Source organism: Pinus tabuliformis, chromosome 4_1, assembly GCF_031772625.1.
Source record: "Pinus tabuliformis cultivar Carrire ecotype Pingquan chromosome 4_1, CPIR1, whole genome shotgun sequence".
NCBI lineage: Eukaryota > Viridiplantae > Streptophyta > Pinopsida > Pinales > Pinaceae > Pinus > Pinus tabuliformis.
Genome location: NC_142303.1, coordinates 677,340,888 through 677,362,234, shown reverse-complemented (window position 1 = coordinate 677,362,234; position 21,347 = coordinate 677,340,888). Strand labels below are relative to the sequence as shown.

The 21,347-nt window shown below is 34.5% G+C and overlaps 1 protein-coding gene across 1 annotated transcript; it reads right to left on the bottom strand.

The window, feature by feature from the left end:
- Window positions 1-12,134: 12,134 nt before the first annotated feature.
- On the bottom strand, window positions 12,135-14,240 carry LOC149177917 (acetate/butyrate--CoA ligase AAE7, peroxisomal-like). The gene is made up of 3 exons (XM_089420237.1): window positions 13,958-14,240; window positions 13,295-13,885; window positions 12,135-13,208 (listed from the first exon to the last, which is right to left on the bottom strand). The coding sequence occupies exons 1-3, from the start codon at window positions 14,177-14,179 to the stop codon at window positions 12,312-12,314; spliced, it is 1,710 nt and encodes a 569-aa protein (XP_089276363.1). The 5' UTR covers window positions 14,180-14,240; the 3' UTR covers window positions 12,135-12,311.
- Between the last annotated feature and the right edge of the window lie 7,107 nt (window positions 14,241-21,347).

Here is a 21,347-nt window from a genome sequence, read left to right as displayed (position 1 = left end):
TAGATTCCTGCTCTCTCTTCTTAAGTGTCTCTTATCCCCTTTTTTTAGTGGTTCTCTTATAATTTCTTTCTTAATTATTTATTTATATATTTTATTTTATATATATATATATATGAGTTTATTCTTTGTTAATATTATACAATTTATTATCAATATGTTTTTTTTTCTACCTTCTCTTTAACCCCATTTATATTTTTGCATTAATATTTTAAAATTATATAATAATACATATTACATATTACTTTAACCCTGATTGGGTGCGAGTCGGCAGTTGGGCATTTGATCAAGGGATTAATGGTCTGTACATCTGAGCACATTACCACCGCCCCCCACAAGCTCAAGGTGATGGGTGCACTGGCCCTTTGCATGATCGCATGCAGTGAGTATGGGAAAGGTGGCAGTGGGAGTTATAATAGTGTTGGTCTTAACTGCTGTGAAGGAGGGAAGTTTGGGTTTATTTGGATCGTTCGCAGATGGAGAGACTGGTGCAACGGCCGGGTTTTGTGATGCCATCCATAGCAACAAGCATATCGACTGGGTGCAGAAGTTAACGGGTATGTACTCAAATATCTCTCCACTCTCGTAATGTTGACCTGTTCTGGTTTTTTTTTTGGGAGAGGGGAGGAATTATGGGTGAGAATTTCAAAATTGAGCAGCATTGGAAGAAATGGAGGCGTGGGCTGGTGGCATATGCTTGGTCTTGTGTCTGTTTCGCGCACCCGTTTGGCTTTCTATCCATTTCTATTTGTTTTGAAGTCCTTCTTTCCCACATAGGAATTATGGTGATACTGGTCAGAGGGCCTAGTTGTGTAGTTCCTAGGGGTCCTTCTCGTAAAGCTACAACAATAAGACCCGGGGGTAGAGTCTTCTAGTCCACCTGCAATCTGGGTGACAACCCTTGCTTTAGGAGCGTGCGCAACTATAGGGAATAGGTAGAAACCTCGGCATGAGGGAGAAGGTCGAGAATTATGGGCAGGAAGTCTAGCAAGGGAGCGACATTGGCTTTGGCAGGAAAATTGGTGATGGCGGCGTCATGGGGCTCAGGGATGGGTGGATGACTGGGTTGGGTCCTCCTTTTGTGTCCTGGGAAGAGGGGAAAGGGTATGCTTGCCTCAGTCGGTTGTGTGATGGAAAGTGGTAGTGCTTACCAACCTGGAACCGGGGAGCGGAAGCAAACCTGATTGAGGCTGAGAGGAGGGGTCTGAGGCGAAGGGTAACCACTAGGGCTGGTAGTGGGTCGGCCCCATTTAGGGAATTGACTTACGACCATGAAGGGCCAGGTACTGCAATTGATAGGGGAGGGGATGAAGAAGGCAGGTTGGTGTGTTGTAATGTTACCACCTGTGTGCAAGGCTACTGTTATATTATGTTAAATTGTCAATGGTTAATGGTTTGCTGCAATGAATAGGGTTGGGCCAACGAAACCATGGCTCGTCCTACGAAAACCCGTGGTTGTGGAAGGAGGGCCCAAGCGACCAAAAGGGACACAGATCTGGGCACGTCTTAGGCCTGCAGAGGTAGGAAATTTGTCGAAAGATTAATAAGTGAGGCAGCAAAGGCCTATCGTAAAGGAACAAATGAGGGAATTCACAAACTGTTATAGGAGCGGGAAGAAGAAGTGAAACAGGAGAGTGAGACAGACACGAAAATGGAGGATTGGAGAACCCTTGTCCCAAATTTTGGAAACACAAGGGGCAGAACCACTCAATTCAATCAGACCCTCTACCTGTACTAGTTGATGAAAAGCCTATTAAGTAAGGTTATGGAGCAGATTTCGGTGGGCATGGTTGCCACTGTCCAAGGCATGCTAAATTACAAACAGGAATTCCAGAAGGTGCAGTTTCAACTACACGAACAGGATGTTCGACTTGACATAATTGAGAGGCACCTGCCTTGTATCTTAGACCAGACCGAGTTGCCGAGGACGAATGCCAAAGACCCAACGCCTGTGGAATCAGCTTCTGTTGAACAACATGACTAGAAAATCTTTGTTATTGATTTTGTTTATATATGTGGATAGCTTTTACATTTCCTTATGCAAATATATATATATATATATATATATATATATATATATATATGTATGTAGATCTCTAGAGTATGGACATGAATCTGAGACTTATATAGCTTGGATAGAAAGACTGAAAATCTTTTGTTACTGGATGGCATACAATGCGGATAGGTGGCCAACAGACTTGGTTTCCCACTGGGCAAGTTGAGGCCACCTAGCCAATCTATGTGGTGTAAATTTGCTTTATGAATTAATGAAAAGGAGGATCTACCAAGCTTAACAAAAAAATAATACATATTACTTTAATGATATTTAAGATGATTTTATAATAAAATAATATAATTCTTATTTTATAATAAATTCATTTTATTTTATTTTACTTTTCTTCTATTCTTCTTGACATTTACCAAGTTGTTCTATTTCATTTATTTTCTTTTATTTTCTTTATGAGTTTCCTTAACCAAATTAACTAACTGTTTGATTTTTTTAATCATTTTTTGGAATTTTGGAATTTTTATAGTATAATATTATATATTGAACTATTAAACTAAAAAAATTATAATATAATAATATATTGACCAATTCTCTAAGTCAACGTTCAACGTTTAATGAGGTGAGGGAGAGAGATGGAGGTGATAACCAGGAGCGGGAGACTAGTCTGTGTTATAGGAGCCTCAGGATTCATCGCCTCATGGTTGGTGAAGTTGCTGCTGGATTGCAGTTATGTAGTTCGAGCTACCGATCGTGATTTAGTCTTCAAGCCCAATCAATCGATCAAAGTGTGGCCTGGTGTGGCCATCGGCGAGTATGTGGTGGATCCCAGTGTTCTGTCTCGAGCTGGCTTTTTCAATGGTCCTCTACTCAGTGGATTCGACCGTTTCCTTCAGCCATCTCTGCATGTGTTCATGTCAATGGGAAAACCTGCATGGAAGGAGGCATGCGGAACAATTCAAAAATTTCTGTTAGGGTTGTAGGAGAAAATCATCCAGATCTGTGTACAGGAGGAGAGAGGGGACGTAGATAATGCATCTTCCCTTTCTGGAATTTTCTACAATTTTGTAATGGCATTTCCATGAATAAGCAATGGACATGTGCTGCATGCAAAGAAAAAATACACATTCAACAGTGATGGGCACAACCCAATGGAACAAGCAAATGACGAGAAGAGCAGTGTTTTATGCAACCTAGGGTTATGGCCCCAACCATCAAGCGCAGAGGGCAGAGAGTCGATCTCAGATCTAGAGAACTTATATCAGGTTTTTATCAAAACTATTTCTGGGAAATCGATAATGATATGGGTATGGGGTACGGATCTTGTAATAGATCTGAAGCAAAAGGTTCAAAATGCCACAGGTATTTCTGCCTCATCACAAAGTTTGATTTATTTCGGGAAAGTGTTGTACGAAGAGATTCATTTGAAAGAGTATGGGATTCAAAGAAACTCTACCATTATCCAGAATTTAAGATTACAAGGCAGTGCCCCAGGAGCAAGCACACTAGCTAGATCATCATCGACAGACAAGGGCCAGGCTTCTTTCAAGGATGCATTAAGAGGGAAAGCTGCCACACTAGACAAAAAACCTCAAATATGACAATCTCAAGCCCATACATTGTAAAAAATATGGAAAAAGCTCCAGATCTATCCATCGAATTACTAGAAGTAAGTGGTCTCTTCAACACTTTAGAAGCAAACGACATCATTTGTTGATTTAAGGGTTTTTGGCCAAAATCAGAAGAGCTAAGTGAGTAGATCTACCTCAACTGGACCAGATATTGCAATATTTATCTGTGCGCAAAAGGTTTTTTTGTGGTTCAATTTGATACCCAAAAATATTACAATTTGACGGACCATGGTTTTGGGGAAGGGCAGGTCTCTTCGTAACCCCATGGTTTCCCGATTTTGATGCAAACTCAATGGTGGTTACAAAATTGTCGGTATGGGTAAGGCTACATAATCTCCCGCTTCCTTTTTGGCACCACCAAGTCTTAGAAGGCATTGGAAACTCTTTGGGAAGGTTCCTAAAGATGGACCGAGAAAGAATGGACAAAGGGATCTTCACATTTGCTCATATTTGTGTGGAGATGGATCTAAGTAAAGGTCTCCCAGATTGTATTAACCTGAAACACAAAGATTTTAAGTGGATACAGTGGTTAGATTTTGAAAATACTGCTTTTCGATGCAGGGTTTTCCATCAAACAAGGCATTTGCAAAACACATGCAAACAAGCAAAGAAAAGAACAAAGAAGAGAACGCAAAAGCAAAAAGGATGGCAATTTCCAGAACCTGCATCATTAGATGATGAGGATGAAGAAATGGATGAAACCCAGCAACATCAGGAGACAGAAAAACAACAAGGATCTCAAGAGGTGGGAGAAGAAAAGGAGGAAGAACATAACAAACAATCAGAGAATCCAATCAACTCAGTGGTTGTTCCAATCCTTGAAACCCAAGTAGACGAGAATAACAACAATCAAGGCACAGGTGGAACCAAGCGATCTCATGTATCTGAAAGCTTTGATTCAGACAAAGACGCCCCAAACCTTACAAGAAATAATGAGCTGGCAATTGTTACTTCCACTCCATCACTTGGGGTCTGGCAAAAAGTCCAAAACTAAAAAGGAAAAAAAGAAAAGGCCAGTTTATTTGGCAACTTGTAATTTTATTTCTATTTCTATTTTTTGGTAGCTTCGCTACCATGTGTGTGTCTTGCACAATGGTCCTCCTGAATGCATTATGCATCTACTCAATGTAGCTTTTCATTTTATTAATAGAAGTTACTGATTTTTTCTTTGGAAACAAAAAAACATTCAACTTTTAATTAAAATATTTTATTTTTCTAAGAGTTATCTCTAGAACTGGATGCATCTATGGTATTTAAACATGATGCCAAATTCGTTTTTTCAACAAAATGTCATTTTCAAATGGTTAAAAATATTGACCAACAAACTTATAATGTAATTAATCCAAAAGATAGACAAAATTACTATAAATTACGAAAATCTAAAATCAAAACAAAAAAACATACACCAATTGAGTAACTAACTTATAAACCTAAATTACTATTATTACTTTATTAATATAATAATATTTTTTTCGTTCCTAACTCATTAAAAGTAATTAATATGAAAGTATCTGATTTTTATTCCTAATAAGTTAAAGTCAAATTAAAGTCACGTGTGGGCAATTTTTAATTTAAAATTATCACCTCTATAATGCCATATTATCATTAATGTGAAAGTGTCTCATTTTTTTCTAACAATTTACAATACCCTTGAGAGTAAGTTTTTTTCAACAATTTAAGATTCCTACTTTATGGGATATCTTTTAAAGAGTCTATAAGACATCTACTTTATGGGATATCTTTTATAAGTTTTTTTCAACAATTTAAGATTCCTACTTTATGGATATCTTTTACAAGTTTTTTTCAACAATTTAAGATTCCTCCTTTATGGGATATCTTTTAAAGAGTCTATAAGACATCTTCTTTGTTAGAGACTTTATTATTATCACTTTTAATTTTAGATATTACAAAGAACTTCAACTTTTTATGTTATTGAAAGGAGTAAGATGCATAATTATACCTTCCAAAATAAAATAGTTATATAAGTATAATAAATTCATTAAAAAATAATATTATATTTTTAATTTTGATATTTAAAAAATAAAAATATATAATAAAAAGTTGAATATATTGTTATTTTTTAATTTTTTTTATAATATTTACAGGTTTTTAGATTAGGTATTTTGTTAAGATATTTTTTGATGTGAAGTCATCGATTTAATTTCTTACTCTATTGGAATCATATATTGAGTATGATGAAGACGCAGTCTTACTAAGCTTACAAAAAATTAATAACATATTTTTATTATTTTCCTCATTTTAAAATTATTTTTAAAATAATATATAATATAAAGTATTGGGGAGATGTGTAGTTGTTAGGTGTAATGTAAGAAAGATTGTATGTCAACAATTTTTTAAATATTTTAGTTTAATTTAATTTTATAACACTTTTTAAATTAAATGTAAAAGAAACAAAGTATTAGGGAGATGTAGTGGTATAAATAAATTATTCTTACAATAAACTTATGATATAACAAGATTCTTAACATGTATATTCACCACATTTTACCATGGATATTATTAACTCGCAAATAAGTTTTTTTACAATACCATGGCTTATTAATACCACATGCCCAAAAACCATAATTCATTTGAAAATCAAATACTTAAATTAAAAGAAAATATGTACAAGTCAACCTGTTTCGAAAAACAACTTACTGTGGTTCATTTTATTAAATTATTTAATCGTAAAAATGCAACAGCTAAATATATATATATATGAAAATTAGTAACCAGCAAAAAAATTAACTAAAAGTCTAAAATAAATAAATAAGAAAAGTGAAATTAATAAATTTATCTATTATTTAGTTAAATTGAAATAGTAAAGTCAAATTTGGAAAAGAAAAAACCATAAAAATAGGAAAACTATTAAATAATCAAAATAAAAGGGAAATTAAAAAAATTAATTAGTTAGTTACTAATTTTTTTTTAGTTTTATTTCTTTTTTATTGATTTTTTTTTTTTTTTTATTCTTTTCCCTTTTCTATTATTTCCATTTTCATGAATTATAGTTTTCAGTTTATGATGACTTATTATCGTATTAAAACATATTTTAATAAATTTAATTATAAAAAATTATACATATTAATAAAAAATAGAACACAAACATATATATAATAAACATAATATATATTAAAGTGTAATATGTTAATATAAACAATATCAGTTAATCATATTTTTTAATTTTTGATAACGGCATTCAACAATACAATATTTTATTAGGTGTTTTATATTTTGTGATAAAATCTTTATCTTTACTATTTTTTGTTTAATTAAACTATATTTAACATAAGCCTACTATGTAACTTTTGTTTTTTATATTATTGAAAAAAGTAAGACACATAATTATAATTTCAAAAATAAAATTAATTATAAAAATACAATAAATTTATTTACACAAATAATATTATCTTTTTAATTTGAATATTTTAAAAATAAATATATATAACAAAAAATAAATATATCTATTTTTTATGTTTTCAATAATATTTTTTTATAAATATTTTTATTATTTTTTTAAAATAATATCTAATGTAAAATAATTTATAAAAAATCAAACCAAAATATAATATACAGAGTTACAAAAATAATATCACAGGATTAACATAATCCTCAAATCTTAACAACTATATTTTAGTTATATAAAATATGACTTTGCTACTTTAATTTTCAATAAAATTGCCATTCAGAAATTATGTGAATCTCATAAACTTCGTTTTCTTTTTCATAATGCTAAAAGTCTATAACAAAACAAAACAAAGAAAAAAACATATATCACTGGTTTATAATTGTTTTTGATAGAATAAGTTCAATGTACTCGTTTATTATTGTCTTTCATAAAATAAGTTCAATGTGCTGTTATGAGAACAAAGCGTTGCATCCTACCCTAATGTCAAGTATTGTCCCATTGAATTTGTCAAAATATTGACAACTTCACAGCGAACAATCTGGATTTAATTATTATAAAGTTAACCATCTTGATTTTCGATTTTATATAATAAGTGCTTTATTTATATAGTAATAATTTATGTGCAGCTTTAAAGGAAGATATTGTCATATATTTATATTTTCAGTAGGAGAAGTTTTTTTAGTGGGATATTTCAATGCTAGAACAATAAATCAACAAGCTAGTATGTTATGTTGTAAAGAGGATCACAATCTTATCTAGCTCATTGAAGAGGAGAATCTCCAATGGTTGAGGTTCAAAAGATGACAAAGTTGGCAATCATTTTGGAGAGAAGTTGCTCACATTGTTGGTGCTTTCAACCTAATTATCTACAATGGTTTAGATAAATGGGAAAGGTCTCGGAAGTTCACTTGCAACATATACAATAGAGAAAGTGTTGTTGGCTATGTTATTTGTTAACAAAGCTTGATAAAAAGGATAGATGAAGTTAAGATTGGAGAGCATATGTGGGACTTAAAATCAGACCATAACTCAATTTATATAAAGTTATCTTGGTTAGAAAAAAGACAACATAGGAAGAAAACCCAATGTTCTCAACCATCGATATCAAGGGGCAAAATTCTTCTCACACAAGAAAATTGCATCATCTTCAAAACAATGTTGGAAAGATCAATTCAAAAAGGGAGGAGTGGTTCCCAAAGCCTCAATAGTCATGAGTTAACACATATAATTCAGAGTGCACCTGAGAAGTGCAAAAGAGAAAAAAATAGGAACTCTGAAACTAATGGTTTCCCTGTAAATGCTTGGTTTGATGAGGAATGCAAAAAGGCAAGGAAAACTTTGAAAAAGGCAGGGAAGGAGGAGATGAATGTAAAGTTATATAAGAATATTTTAAACCGGAAAAAAAAAAAGAATTCATGCAAACAAGGCGAGAAGAGTTAATATATCTAGGCAAGAATAACCTAAAGTTTTTTTGGCAAGAACTTCAACCAAGGAAGAAGCAAATTGAAAATAATATTATAGTCAATCAATGGTTTGACTATACAAAACAACTCTATGAGAAAGAATCAGAGGATGAGCCTCCTCCCAAGATCAACACAACTACAAAGCTTTTTACATTACAGGGAGTGGAGACAGGAATTAAGAAGTTGAAAACAGGAAAGGCAGAGGACTTGGTTGAACTTCAAGTAGAATATCTAAAGTGGGGAATGAACATTCTTGCACCGCATATCATGAAAATATTCAAAAATGTTATTCAACAATGGTTCCCAAGAGATTGGACAACTAGTCTAGTGATACCCCTTTTTAAAAGTTGAGACATTAATAATCCTTCCAACTATAGAACCATTATGATCAATCCTTTGTTTGCAAAGTTCTTCGGCGGCATGGTAGAAAATATTATCAGTAAGTGGGCGGAAGTAAAAGAAAACAGGGAAAAAGGGCACGCAGGTTTTAAGCCGAAACATTCTATAGTAGATCATGGTATCACACTTAGACACATTATTGAAAAGGTTTGGGGGGGACAAAGAAGAAGTATTTTGTTGCTTTGTTGACTTCAAAAAGGCATTTGACATTGTCCCCAGAGATAAGTTTTTGAGTAGAATGGAAGAAATTGAAATTCCTTTGCATTATAAAATCGTTTTCCATAGGCTTTATGAAGAGGTGAAAGCCAAAATTAGAACTTCAATAGGCAATTCAGAAAGCTTTAGAAGTGACATCGGAGTCGAGCAAGGTTTCCCTTCATCCCCCGCTCTTTTGAGTTTATATATTGATAAATTGGAAGAGTGGTTAAATCTGCAAGGTGGGAATGGTGTTCGGTTGAGGGGGTTTGTGATAAAGCTCTCTTTTATATGTTGATGACCTTGTATTGATTGCTACATTGGACCAAGGATTGCAGATGCACCTATATGCCCTTGAGCATTTTTGTAAAGCAATGGGGATGCAAGTCAATACCAACAAGACCAAAATAATGATTTTCTCAAATAAAAAGTAGCAGAGCCAACATATGTTCTTCTTTGAAGGTAACATTCTTGAAGAAGTAAATGAATACAAGTACCTCGGGATTGATTTCAACAAAAAGCTTAATTAGGAGGACAGAAGAAAGAAGAGAACTTTAGGAGGGTAGAAAACATTATATGTTCTTCAAAAAATATGTAGAGATATAGAGTTATGAGATTGGAAAACAATGAAGTGCTTTTTAGGCTCCTAGTTTGTCCAATGATATTATATGGGTGTGAAATGTTGGCTAGTAGTGTCCTTGTCTCAAAATTGAAGCAAATTGAGAAAATCCAAAAACACTTGATAATGAGCAAGTTTAAAATAAAAAGTTCAGTTCCTTATGAGATAATGTTGAGTTAAACATGAACAACTCCCATCGAAGCAATTGTTATGGTACGTCTCATATGGTACGTACAAAGAATTGAGCAAATGAGAGAAGGTAAATGGCCTAAAGTTATCTTCAATGAAAGAATGAGTGAAAGAAAGAAATCATGGATGAGACAAAACAACAAATGGATGCAAAAATGGAATTTTTACCTCAATGCATGTCCCACAAATCGCAAGGAGTTAAAGAATTTTGTTATGAAGAAGAGATTAAAGAGTTTTGTTATGGAGAAGTTTGGCAAGTGTATATGGAGAAAATAGTTGATTTTTTTTCTACCCAACCCCACTTGTGATCTCCAACAAAAAGAGTACATTGGAGCTAACATTCCATTGAGAGAAAAGATTCTTACTGCTCAATGAAGAACTAACTTGCATCAACTACAGTGTGAAACATGTCAATGGAAAAGACCTAAAGAAGCTTGGAAAGAATGGGTGTGTAGTTTTTGCACTTTTGGGATAGTGGAATCGGAAAAACATTTCATTTTGGAATATGATGCTTTCAGATACATCAAAAACAGTTACAACAATATGTTAACATTGGTTCTTTGACATTGTCTTTTCAGTGAGGGGACCCTTAGAAAGTTGGGTCAGCTCATCATTAATTTGAATAATAAAATGATTAAATTGCAAAAGGCCTAAAGCAAAGAAGCGAGTGGAAGCAAGTAAGCTAGTGGTCCCATATTCTATATCTAGTAGCGTGAATTTCATTTCATAATCTAATTTTTATATTTCTAAATTTTGTATTTATATTTAGAATTTTAATTTTGATATCTTTTTAGGCTAGTTGAATTAGAACCTAGAAATGCACTTTAGCCCTTGCATAGAGGTATCATAATTTTTATAAGGTTATTTAGACTTTGTGTTTCATGATGACAATGGAAGAAAAAAAAAAAAGTTTTATTTAATAATTAAAAAAGTTGAAAATAAATAATTATTAAATAAATTCAAAATTTTAACAAACTGTTTTTATTTGGCTAAGAATTTATCTTTCTTAGATTTAAGGAAATGGGTTAACCCCCTAAAACACAAAACCTTGCTCTTTTACAAACTAACTACCCAAAACCAGACCTTGCCCTTTTACAAACTACCAATAAGTAATTCCAAGTGGCATAATTTTCTTTGAATAACAATAATAAATCAACTTATATTTATAAATAACAACAAATAATAATTATCATTAATATTAATTGGATATTTAAATCATTTTTCCACTAACGCCATTACTATTACCTACTCTGCAGCGTTGACCCATCGCAAATATCCCCAACTTTAATAAAACCACCCATTGCAAATATTCCAACTTTAATAAAACCTACCTTGCAGCGTTAACCCATTGCGACTATTCCAACTTCTAGAGGGTGCAACAAAGACGGCTCTTTTATTATGACTAAAAAATTCCCCATCCCGTTCGTTCCTCGCCAGAAAACTAAAATCACTGATGATAATTGTCCAAATTTTGGGGCTAAAAGTTGAAAATAAAGCAAGAGCAATCTGAAAAGCGAAAATTGTCCAATCGTTTTATATAGAAATTGATTATATATATAAATGACTCGCACTCAGGGATTTCCATAAAGAGAACCAATATCCTTGCTATTAATTCATCTGCCAAACTACCGACAAGAAGATATCTTCTAAAATGAATTTATTTTTTTTAATTAATTAATTATTTTAAAAAATCATTATTATTTTATGAAATATAATAAATTTATCAAACAATAGTAAATTTAAAAATAGATTATATATTTTAATATTTATATAACTATATCGGCAATTTTTATCAATTAATCGACATCGAATAATTAGAAAAATATTCATTAACTTCCTTTTAGCCTATTAAATTCAAATTATAATATCAAAATTAATAAATCCTAAATAAATTAGAAAAATAAGAATTATCTTCCCACTTAGATATAAATTATAATTTAGAGTCATATATAAGCCATACACACGTGTCGGAAACTCATATCATATCAACATGTATAATACAAATAGAAAACTAACAGCACCAACTTGGAAAAGATACATAAACAACTATTTTATTTTTATGTTGCAAGTGATTGATATGATGCCAATAAAATGATTGATGTGAACTATACAAGTGAATCATTTATATAATGACACTTTGGAGATACTTGATTGACTGTACCACCAACAAAATAGAACTACGAGGGACCCCTTGGAGGGGGCATCATGTGACTTTTAGAGGAGGAACTATGAAAAATTATTACTATAACTAAAATAACGAAGTCCCTTGAGGAGACTTGTCTATAATCTCTAATCACAAAGTTTACAACCATGCTTATGCTTATAATGATGATTTATGCCTAATAAAAATGCAAATCAGGTCCTTATGTCCTTTACATAGCAATCACGCAAAATGGGCTCACGCTCACAATTTGCTCAGGGTGGGGGATCCCATTTGCTTGGCCCTGGCCCTGAGAATATGCTTTTGGACTTTTCCTGTGGCGGTTTTGGGGAGAGGACCAAAAACCACCGACTTGGGCACCATATAGCCCGGGAGCCTGGAGCGACAATAATTCATAATGTCCTGCCCGATCCCACTTTCATCCTCATTGGGATCACCAGACACCTTTAGGGTTATGAAGGCACACGGAGACTCACCCCAACGTTGGTCTGGCCTTGCGACAACTGAGGCTTCCAAAACCCTGGGATGACCATACAGCACATTCTCCACCTCCACGCTACTGATATTTTCACCGCCGGAGATAATGATGTCCTTCGACCGGTCCTTGATTTCGATATAGCCGTCCGGGTGCTTGACCGCCAGGTCGCCGGAGTGATACCACCCGCCGCGGAAGCTCTCCCGGTTAGCCTCCGGGTTCCTGAGGTAGCCCTTCATCATCATGTTGCCCCTCATCACAATTTCCCCAATGGTGATACCATCGGCCGGGACAGGCACCATGCTGTCCGGATTCACCACATCCAGCCCCTCCAGCGAGACGTAGCGCACGCCCTGGCGGGACTTCAGTCTGGCTCGATCCTGCGGAGGGAGCGAGTCCCACTCGTCCTTCCATGCGCACACGACGGACGGCCCGTAGGTCTCGCTGAGGCCATATGTGTGCGTCACGCGGAAGCCCTGCTCTTCCATCTTCTGCAGGACGGCCAACGGGGGCGCCGATCCGGCGGTCATGACGTTGACGCCGCGCGGAATGGGGACTCGATCCTTGGGGTCACAGTTAACCACCGAGTTCAGGACCACCGGCGCGGCGGCGAAGTGGGTTACCTTATGTTTGGCTATGGCGGCAAAGATCGCCCGCGCGGTTACCTGTCGAACTCACACAAAAAAGGAAAATCAGCTACCGGCTAACCGGATTCAAACGGTTTTCCCGTCTAATTTTCTAGTATTATTACCTGACGCAAGCAGATATTTGTACCGGAGAAGGCTGCCATACCCCATGCGTAGCACCAACCGTTGCAGTGGAACAGTGGCAGAGTCCACAGGTAAACGGCACCGTCCTTCATTTCCCAGGCCAGAGAAGCGCCGAGGGCCGCAACATAAGCGCCCCGGTGGCTCAATACCACGCCCTTGGGACTCGCCGTGGTCCCCGAAGTATACCCCAACGCGATACTCTGCCACTCGTCATCGGGTGGCTGCCACTTGAACTCGGGATCTCCTTCCCGCAAGAAGTCCTCATACTCCACGGCTCCACTAAGTAGGGCCCGCATCAGATTCCCCTCGTCGCAGGTCTCGTCCCCGCACACAACCAGTAATGGAGCTTTGAATCCGCTCCCCTGCTTTTCTGCTATCAACCCCAGCGCCTCTTGCAAAAGCGTAAAGAACTCCTGATCCACCAGTACAGCCACGGCCCTGGAATGTTCAAGCAGGAAAGCGATCGTGTGGGCGTTGAGGCGGATGTTGATGCTGTTCAGCACGGACCCCGCCATGGGGATCCCGAAATGGGCTTCGTAGGCGACCGGCACATTGGGCGCGAGCACCCCAACCTGCCAATTAAAACTTTCAGACCTCAAAATCGAAATACTTAACCTAAGCTAAGTAAATACAGAGACGCTTACCGTAGTGCCAGGGCCAATGGAGCGCTTGGCCAGGGCGGATGCGAGGCGCCTGCATCTTTCATACGTCTGATCCCACGTATATTGCCGGGCGCCATGGATGACCGATTTGCGCTTCGGGTGCACGAGAGCTACGCGATCTAGGAACCAGAGCGGCGTCAGGGACATGTAATTCGCAGGGTTCCTGGGCAGATCGTCGATATCCTTACCTTCCATGTGTGCCATGATTCTTTACAGAATCAAAGAATTCAAGAAGCTATCACACTTTCGACCCCTTTCTCCGGTGGGTTGCTTTCTTATATAGGGTTAGCAACTGGCGGTGCCCGTGAACCATTCCTTTTAAACTTATCCCTATTCCGCTGATTTCATCCCTGCCGTCCGTTAAAGTCAAATCTGGGAACCAGTTAAGTCTTCCGGGCTTTGTCACTTCTATCCATTTTGAACTGGCATGTTTAGCAGGATAAGGCAATCAAATTGGCCTATTCTGCTAATTAAGTGACGCTTAATTTCCTCACTAAAATCTAGAGGAGACTACACGGTTATTCGGGATCTATGGATGGCGAAGATACGCTCCTTTCCATATCACTATTTCTTTAGCAGCGGCTTCGTTTTTTTTTATAAAGATCAGATTTTTTGATAAAGATCAAAGGTGTGAATAGAAAAGTGGCTAAACTTAAATTTTGGTGATTCTAATTTTTTTAATTTGGCATAAATTTATTTTGAAAAAATTGATGATGCTCATTTTTTTTCAAAAAAAAAAAAAAAACAAACAAAAATTAAATTTTAAAAAATATTTTAAATTTTAATAAATTGCTAAAATAATTTGAATTTTTTTAAACAAAATTATAAATTTTATTAAACTTTAAAATGTATTTATTTCTGAATTAAAAACCCTGAAACTTAATAAACACAAAATATATATATTATCATGAGCTTCAAAGTAAAATCTGGGTATTACTTATTTCTAAAACTCCGAATTTATCTAGTTTGTGATACTAAAAGGGTGGAAGATGAAAAACACTTCTCTTAAATTGCCCTGGGCTTACTCTTATTTCCCTAACATTTTCTACACTTCCAATCTTCTTGACTTGTTAAATCAACGCAACTATAGTGATATTGGAACGCTTCTTTCCCTTCTTTTTTATCATAAAAATAAAGTTTTAAAAAACCACAATTAAATTCTTTTTTTTTTTCTTTAAGATCTTAATCAACATTAATCATCATCCTATATATCAATATTAATAATAAATCAATAATATATATAATTCATTTTGAAAATATATATTAATTTAATTAATTTTAATTACATAAAAATATTTAAATTTTTACTCTATTAAAATTTAGTATATATATAATTAAATTTAAATTATTAATAATTTTAAAAAATAAAAATAAAACACATTGATAATCTCGGTTACGAACTTCAACCCTCTTTATCTTAGTTAACCACATGTACGTAACTCATGACGTCAAATATGAGAACTAATTTGTATTAAAATTTAGGGCTCCTACTACAAATGGGGTTCTTCAAAAAAGTAGAATTTCTCGAGTTAACGTGTAGAATATGGACATTTCAAAAATGTAGAATTTCACCGTTAACATGTACAATGTGGGCGTTTCAAAAATGTAGAATTTCACCTTAACATGTACAATGTGGGCGTTTTGAAGGGAAAAGATATTTGCGTAAGAATATTTAAATTTCTTTATTTATGAAGTATAGATATTTAGTTAGTTTAGAGTTTAGCTTTTATTAAGTTCAAATTTGTTAATGGAAATAAAAGTTACGAATTCAAACAAGTTTCACATAATTCTATAACAAGGAGTCATTGTTGTGGCGCTAGTTCCTGCCGGTTAACAGAACAGTTTGGTCAGTTTTTATTATGAGATTTAAATTGCGTTATCATGAGAGCTGGTTTCCATTACTAGTGTGTTGTAGTCATGCTTACTTGTATTAAGATCTAATGAATTGGATGGCCAATTGTTGTATAAACTTTTTGACTTTATGCGAAGAGTGAAATATAATGAACTTTGCCTTTGTTAAGTAAGAATTGTCATAAATGTCATTGAAGTGATAAATCCTTGTAATGTTGAGTTTGTATTTCTTAAAATAAGATTAGTTTTAAATATAATTTTCCAATGTCTCATGATTTAAAAAATGCTTAGATTAATAATTAAAATTTAATAAAATTTAATAGTGAATCATAGAAAACTTGAGGGAAGAAAACTATAAAACCTAATAATAATGCATTATAATGTACGAAGAATTAGAGAGTGTTAAAGTAAGTTATGTATTTTAATAACCACGGGGTATAAAATATATTTAAATGCATAATAATGAATTATAATGTATGAAGAATTGGAAAGTGTTAAAGTGAGTTATGTATTTTAATAACCACGGGGTATAAAATATATTTAAATTCATAATGAATGACTAATAGGAAGGTGTTAAAGTAAGTTATGTATTTTAACAACCATGGTGCACAAAACATATTAAAATAGTAGGAAAGTGTTAAAGTTATGTATTTTAATAGCCATGGTGCACAAAACATATTAAAATAAATATGTATCAAAATGTAATAGGTAAATTTTCTTATTTTCTTACATTTCAATATTATGGAAATATTCATAAAATGATAATGACCAAATAAACATTATTATGAATATAAATTTGTTAATTAAATTCGTGGTGGAGAGTGTTCAATATTTACATAGATCATTCTCGAAGGTCAAAGAAGAACTTAAGCATTTAAAAATTATAGCTATGGAGTCTTGAACCCATGATTGAAAGATTACATATCTAGTAACATGTTTGGACATAAATGATACCATTCAGATTAATCTCAATGATTGAGGAATTATTCCATGGTCAAAAGAACAAAAGATATATTTATTTAAAAATATTGTTTATCATAACTTTAGTGTGAACTTTAAATTTGTCCAATTACTAATTAGCAAAGAAAATAAACCCTGCATCTAGTTTCTAATTAGTAATTTGTTGCATCTAATTAATAATTTGTTGTCATACAAAAGGACATGACTTTTGGCCTTTTTTATAGTTTTGGGTTAGTAAATATACCATCTAACTACAATAATAAAATAATTTTGATAAGTTTATTTTATAAATTAAAAATTAAAATTAAAAAAACATTTAAACTTTACCAGTTGAAATCTAAATTGATCATGATCTCCAAGAAAAAATTCATTATCTTTTGGTGTTCTATACTCTTCATTTCTGCAATATCATAATATTCAAATTAAAAAATATAATTTATAATTTAAACTGATAAGCTAATACATTGTTTAATAATATATTGAATATATATAAAAATATATATTTTTTACATAGAGAACATTGCTTTTGGAGCATAAGCAGTGGCAGTAGAATCCAAATTCAAAATATAATCCAGTTCCTGTTTATCAAAATCGTTCTGTCATTTTTGTTGCAAAATACATTTATGTCAAGTCAAAGAAATGGCACTTTATAAGCTGGATAAAGAAGTATTCTGTCAGTACAATGTCAAATTTTGTGTTGTAACATTTTGTCATTCTGTCAGTACAATGTCATTCTGTCAGCAATCACAGCACTTCATTCCAAGTCTCCACGTTTCAAAAATTTCAGTTGAAGGGGATCCCATGGAATTTGCAGAAATTTATGCTTCTTTATACGAGCTTAGCTGCTGAATTTTAACAGCACCATTTCCAGACTTTCTTAGAATGGCTGCAACTGTGCGTTCAGATATTACAACTTCAACTGTAGTTTTTGTGATAAGCTCACCAGCTGCTGTGACACTGCCAAAGATGATATACAATGTCAGGGACATTAGTACAGAAATGGTGATCAACAAAACCCCCATGATAGCAGCAATCGACAAAGTTTTGCAAATCTTGTGTACCTTCCAAATCCGGCAGAACTCCCTTGACGAAGAATTGGCTCCTCAAACTCAGAGAAATTGCCAATACTGTTTATATCCCGATTTGACTGAATTTTGAAACAAAGCATATAGTTAGTACTACAGGGGTTGGTGTTTGCAGACAGATTTATGCTTAATTATCTTAAATAGAAATTTAATTGCAGCAAAGAATCTGCTTTTATTCTAAGAAATCAAAATCAAAAAGTAGCAACAGAGGGACAGTAGAGGAATTCTTGGCAAATGTTGGAAAATGTCAGAGGGAAATCAAGAACTGCATACAAAATGGGTGCACTTGTTTGCTGTGGAGTGCCTGAAATTTCAACCACTGCTTCAGATGTTCCTGGTCTAACTTCAAGAAGATTAACTTTGGCATGAGAAATCTGACCATACAAAGAAAACATGATCAGTAAATAAAGGGTCTTCATAGCAAGGTATCAACAGTTGAGCTTGAATCACTAGCCATTTAACACATTGTTATTTCCTCTAGCATTGAAGCTAAATTTATCGTTAATCTCATACTGTTGCCATGTTATGTCATTGTGGCAAAATGTGGCAACAGTTTTAAATATACAGAACAGGTCCCGTCAAAAATTGATCCAGTACAAATACCAGAGCAGAAATAATGTCGAATAGTTGATAACAGTCGTCAAAGACAAAAAACCTTGTTTTAATTAACAGTGGATGAAAATAAATAAAAATGTTTAAACAAAGCTGACCTTTGATGACCATGGGGCTGGTGAAGACTGCATAGTCGGATAGCTTGATGATGAATGGCCAGAATCTTGAAATGAGATGCTAGAAGAGAAAGATGTACAAGGAGAGCGGTGTTCAAACCTTGTTCTAGTACTTGATGGTGCCAGAGACGAAGAAACCATAGCTGCAGTACTGTACTTGTCATGGTTTAAATTTTCTTGCAGTCTTGAAGTTATCTGAACTAAAGGTTCTCGTGCAACCCTTATATCATGTACAATGTGCCAAAAGCTTGTTTAACATTAAAAAGAGTATTTGATTGACTAAAGTTGTATAAGAGTAAGAGACATACTTAACATGACTTGTCTAACCTCAAGGAGATTAGCTTTGGCACGAGAAATCTGAACATACAAAGAAAACATGATCAATAAAGGATCTTCATAGCAAGGTATCAACAATCGAGCTTCAATCACTAGCCATTTAACACATTGTTATTTGCTCTAGCATTGAAGCCAAATTTATCGTTAATCTCATACTACTGCCATGTTATTTCATTGGGGCAAAAGAATATTCAAAATAGAAAACTCATAAGGTATACAAGAACCAGTATGTGGCAACAGTTTTAAATACATAGAACAGGTCCTGTCAAAAATTGATCCACTACAAAATTCTGAAAATGACAGAAACTCCCATTTGCTAAAATTCTGAAATTGAAACATGATGCATTGAAGCATAGTAGAGCAGAAATAATGTTGAATAGTTGATAACAGCCGTCAAAGACGGGAAAAACCTTGTTTTAATCAACAGTGGATGAAAATAAATAAAAATGTTTAAACAAAGCTGACCTTTGATGACCAAGGGATTATAACCTAAGTCAAACCAAAGTTTTGGGGTGGAAAGGTTTTGGGGTCTTATTGCGGGTTTCGCATTGTTCGAGGTGAATGGCAGGCTTCGGCTCAGTGTTTGACGTTACTGCGGTACACATGGGAGTCCTTTTCAATGCAGACAGATGTACATTCCCACGGCTACATAGGTACATCACTAAGCTGGAGTATGTATGTGCCGCATATTGTGTTGCTAATGGAATGTATTATGGTTTGGAGAAAGGAATAAAGACCTGAAAGTATTTTTCGAGGGCCTTCTGGAGACTTCGTTAACCAATTTCGTCATTTGCACATTTGTTGTTTTTGTTTTTGGGTGGGAGTGTGAGGATTTTTACAGAAGCTGTCCTGTTTCTTCGAAGCCTGAGCGAAGTCTGGCCAACTTTAGCTGAAGAAACCATTGGTACACCATTGTAGGGTTTCTTTTTTCTTCTTTTTGGGTGAAACTGTGATTCTTGGTACAGATTGAGCGGCAATATTTTGTAATTTGAACTGTTTTTGCACATGAAGATCTAAATAAATTGGGGTTCATGGGTATTTAGATTGAAGCTGGAGTATGTATGTGCCGCATATTGGCTTTTTAATGGAATGTATTGTGGTTTGGAGAAAGGAATAACTGGACTTTTCATGGTTTAAATTTTCGGGCAGTGTTGAAGTTATCTGAACTAAAGCTTCTCGTGCAACCCTTATATCACGTACAATGTGCCAAAAGCTTGTTTAAGATTAAAAAGAGTATTTGATTGACTAAAGCTGTATAAGAGTAAAACACATCCCTAACATGGCTTGTTGCAGCTTTGCAATCTTGACGAGATCTCTTTTGATTTGCAAAAACAATTTATTAGAAAGTGAGTATTGTATATACCTGAACCAACTGATCAGTTTCGAAAGCACACCGAGGAAGGTCTTCTCTTTGTAATATTCTAATATTGGCAGCTGTTGTGTACCTCATTTCAGAAGTCACTGCAGCACCCCTGCCAATTAGACAACAAAATTTCAAAATAAGATCAAGCTGCTCAAAGGTACTTTATCACATGCAATCCTATTACTGGTTACAGAACTGTATCTGCCATCAAACTTCAGATTCACGCTAACTAGCTAAACATGACAATGCAGAAGGAGAGATCAAAACCGTGAGGCTACAAAGTCATAAACTTCTGGAACAAGGCTTGCAGCGCCTGCTTTTCAATGAGATCTAATACAAACATTGGCTGAAAATATTCCACAGTGCTGAGGATGTAGGCAATTATGAGATTGCCATTGTCTTAGTATACAACAAAGGGGCAAAATGGTGCAAGAAAATGCAAACAACCGACTAGAAATTTTAGGCACGGGTTTCATAAAAACCTTTAAGTCCCCTTGCCGAAGTACTCCAAAGGTAGCTTCTGCATACACGACACTGTGTGTGAAGTGGACTTCAAATCATATAAAAAATGAAATGGGTTGAGATAAACTTACTGCTTTGAAATCGAGCATTGAGTCCGAGGAAGAATACCAATGGAATGAGTGGAAGCTACCAGAAATGTATGTTGGCCATTGTGTCCTTCGTCCTTTGTAGATTGGAAACCATGTGACCATTCTTCAGATTGTAAATTGCAAACCATGTCAGCACTCTTCAGATATATGGCATATTCAGATGGTCTTTGGGATAAATTCTTTCCTGGTAGTGTTAGCAGATTTTATGCAAAGCAGTTACCCTGTAGCATTCGTTTCGAAAATATAACTCTACGTTTGACTTTGAATTAGATGTGTTTAGGAACATGCAAAAAACTTAAGCAAATTGTAGAGGTAACAGTAAACAGAAACATAGGTAAAATAAAACAAAACCTTTCCATCCCAAAACTTTCGTTCGACTTAGGTTATAATGCTATTATAATGAAAAATCATGTCGGTCAAGCAACGACCAGCAATTGA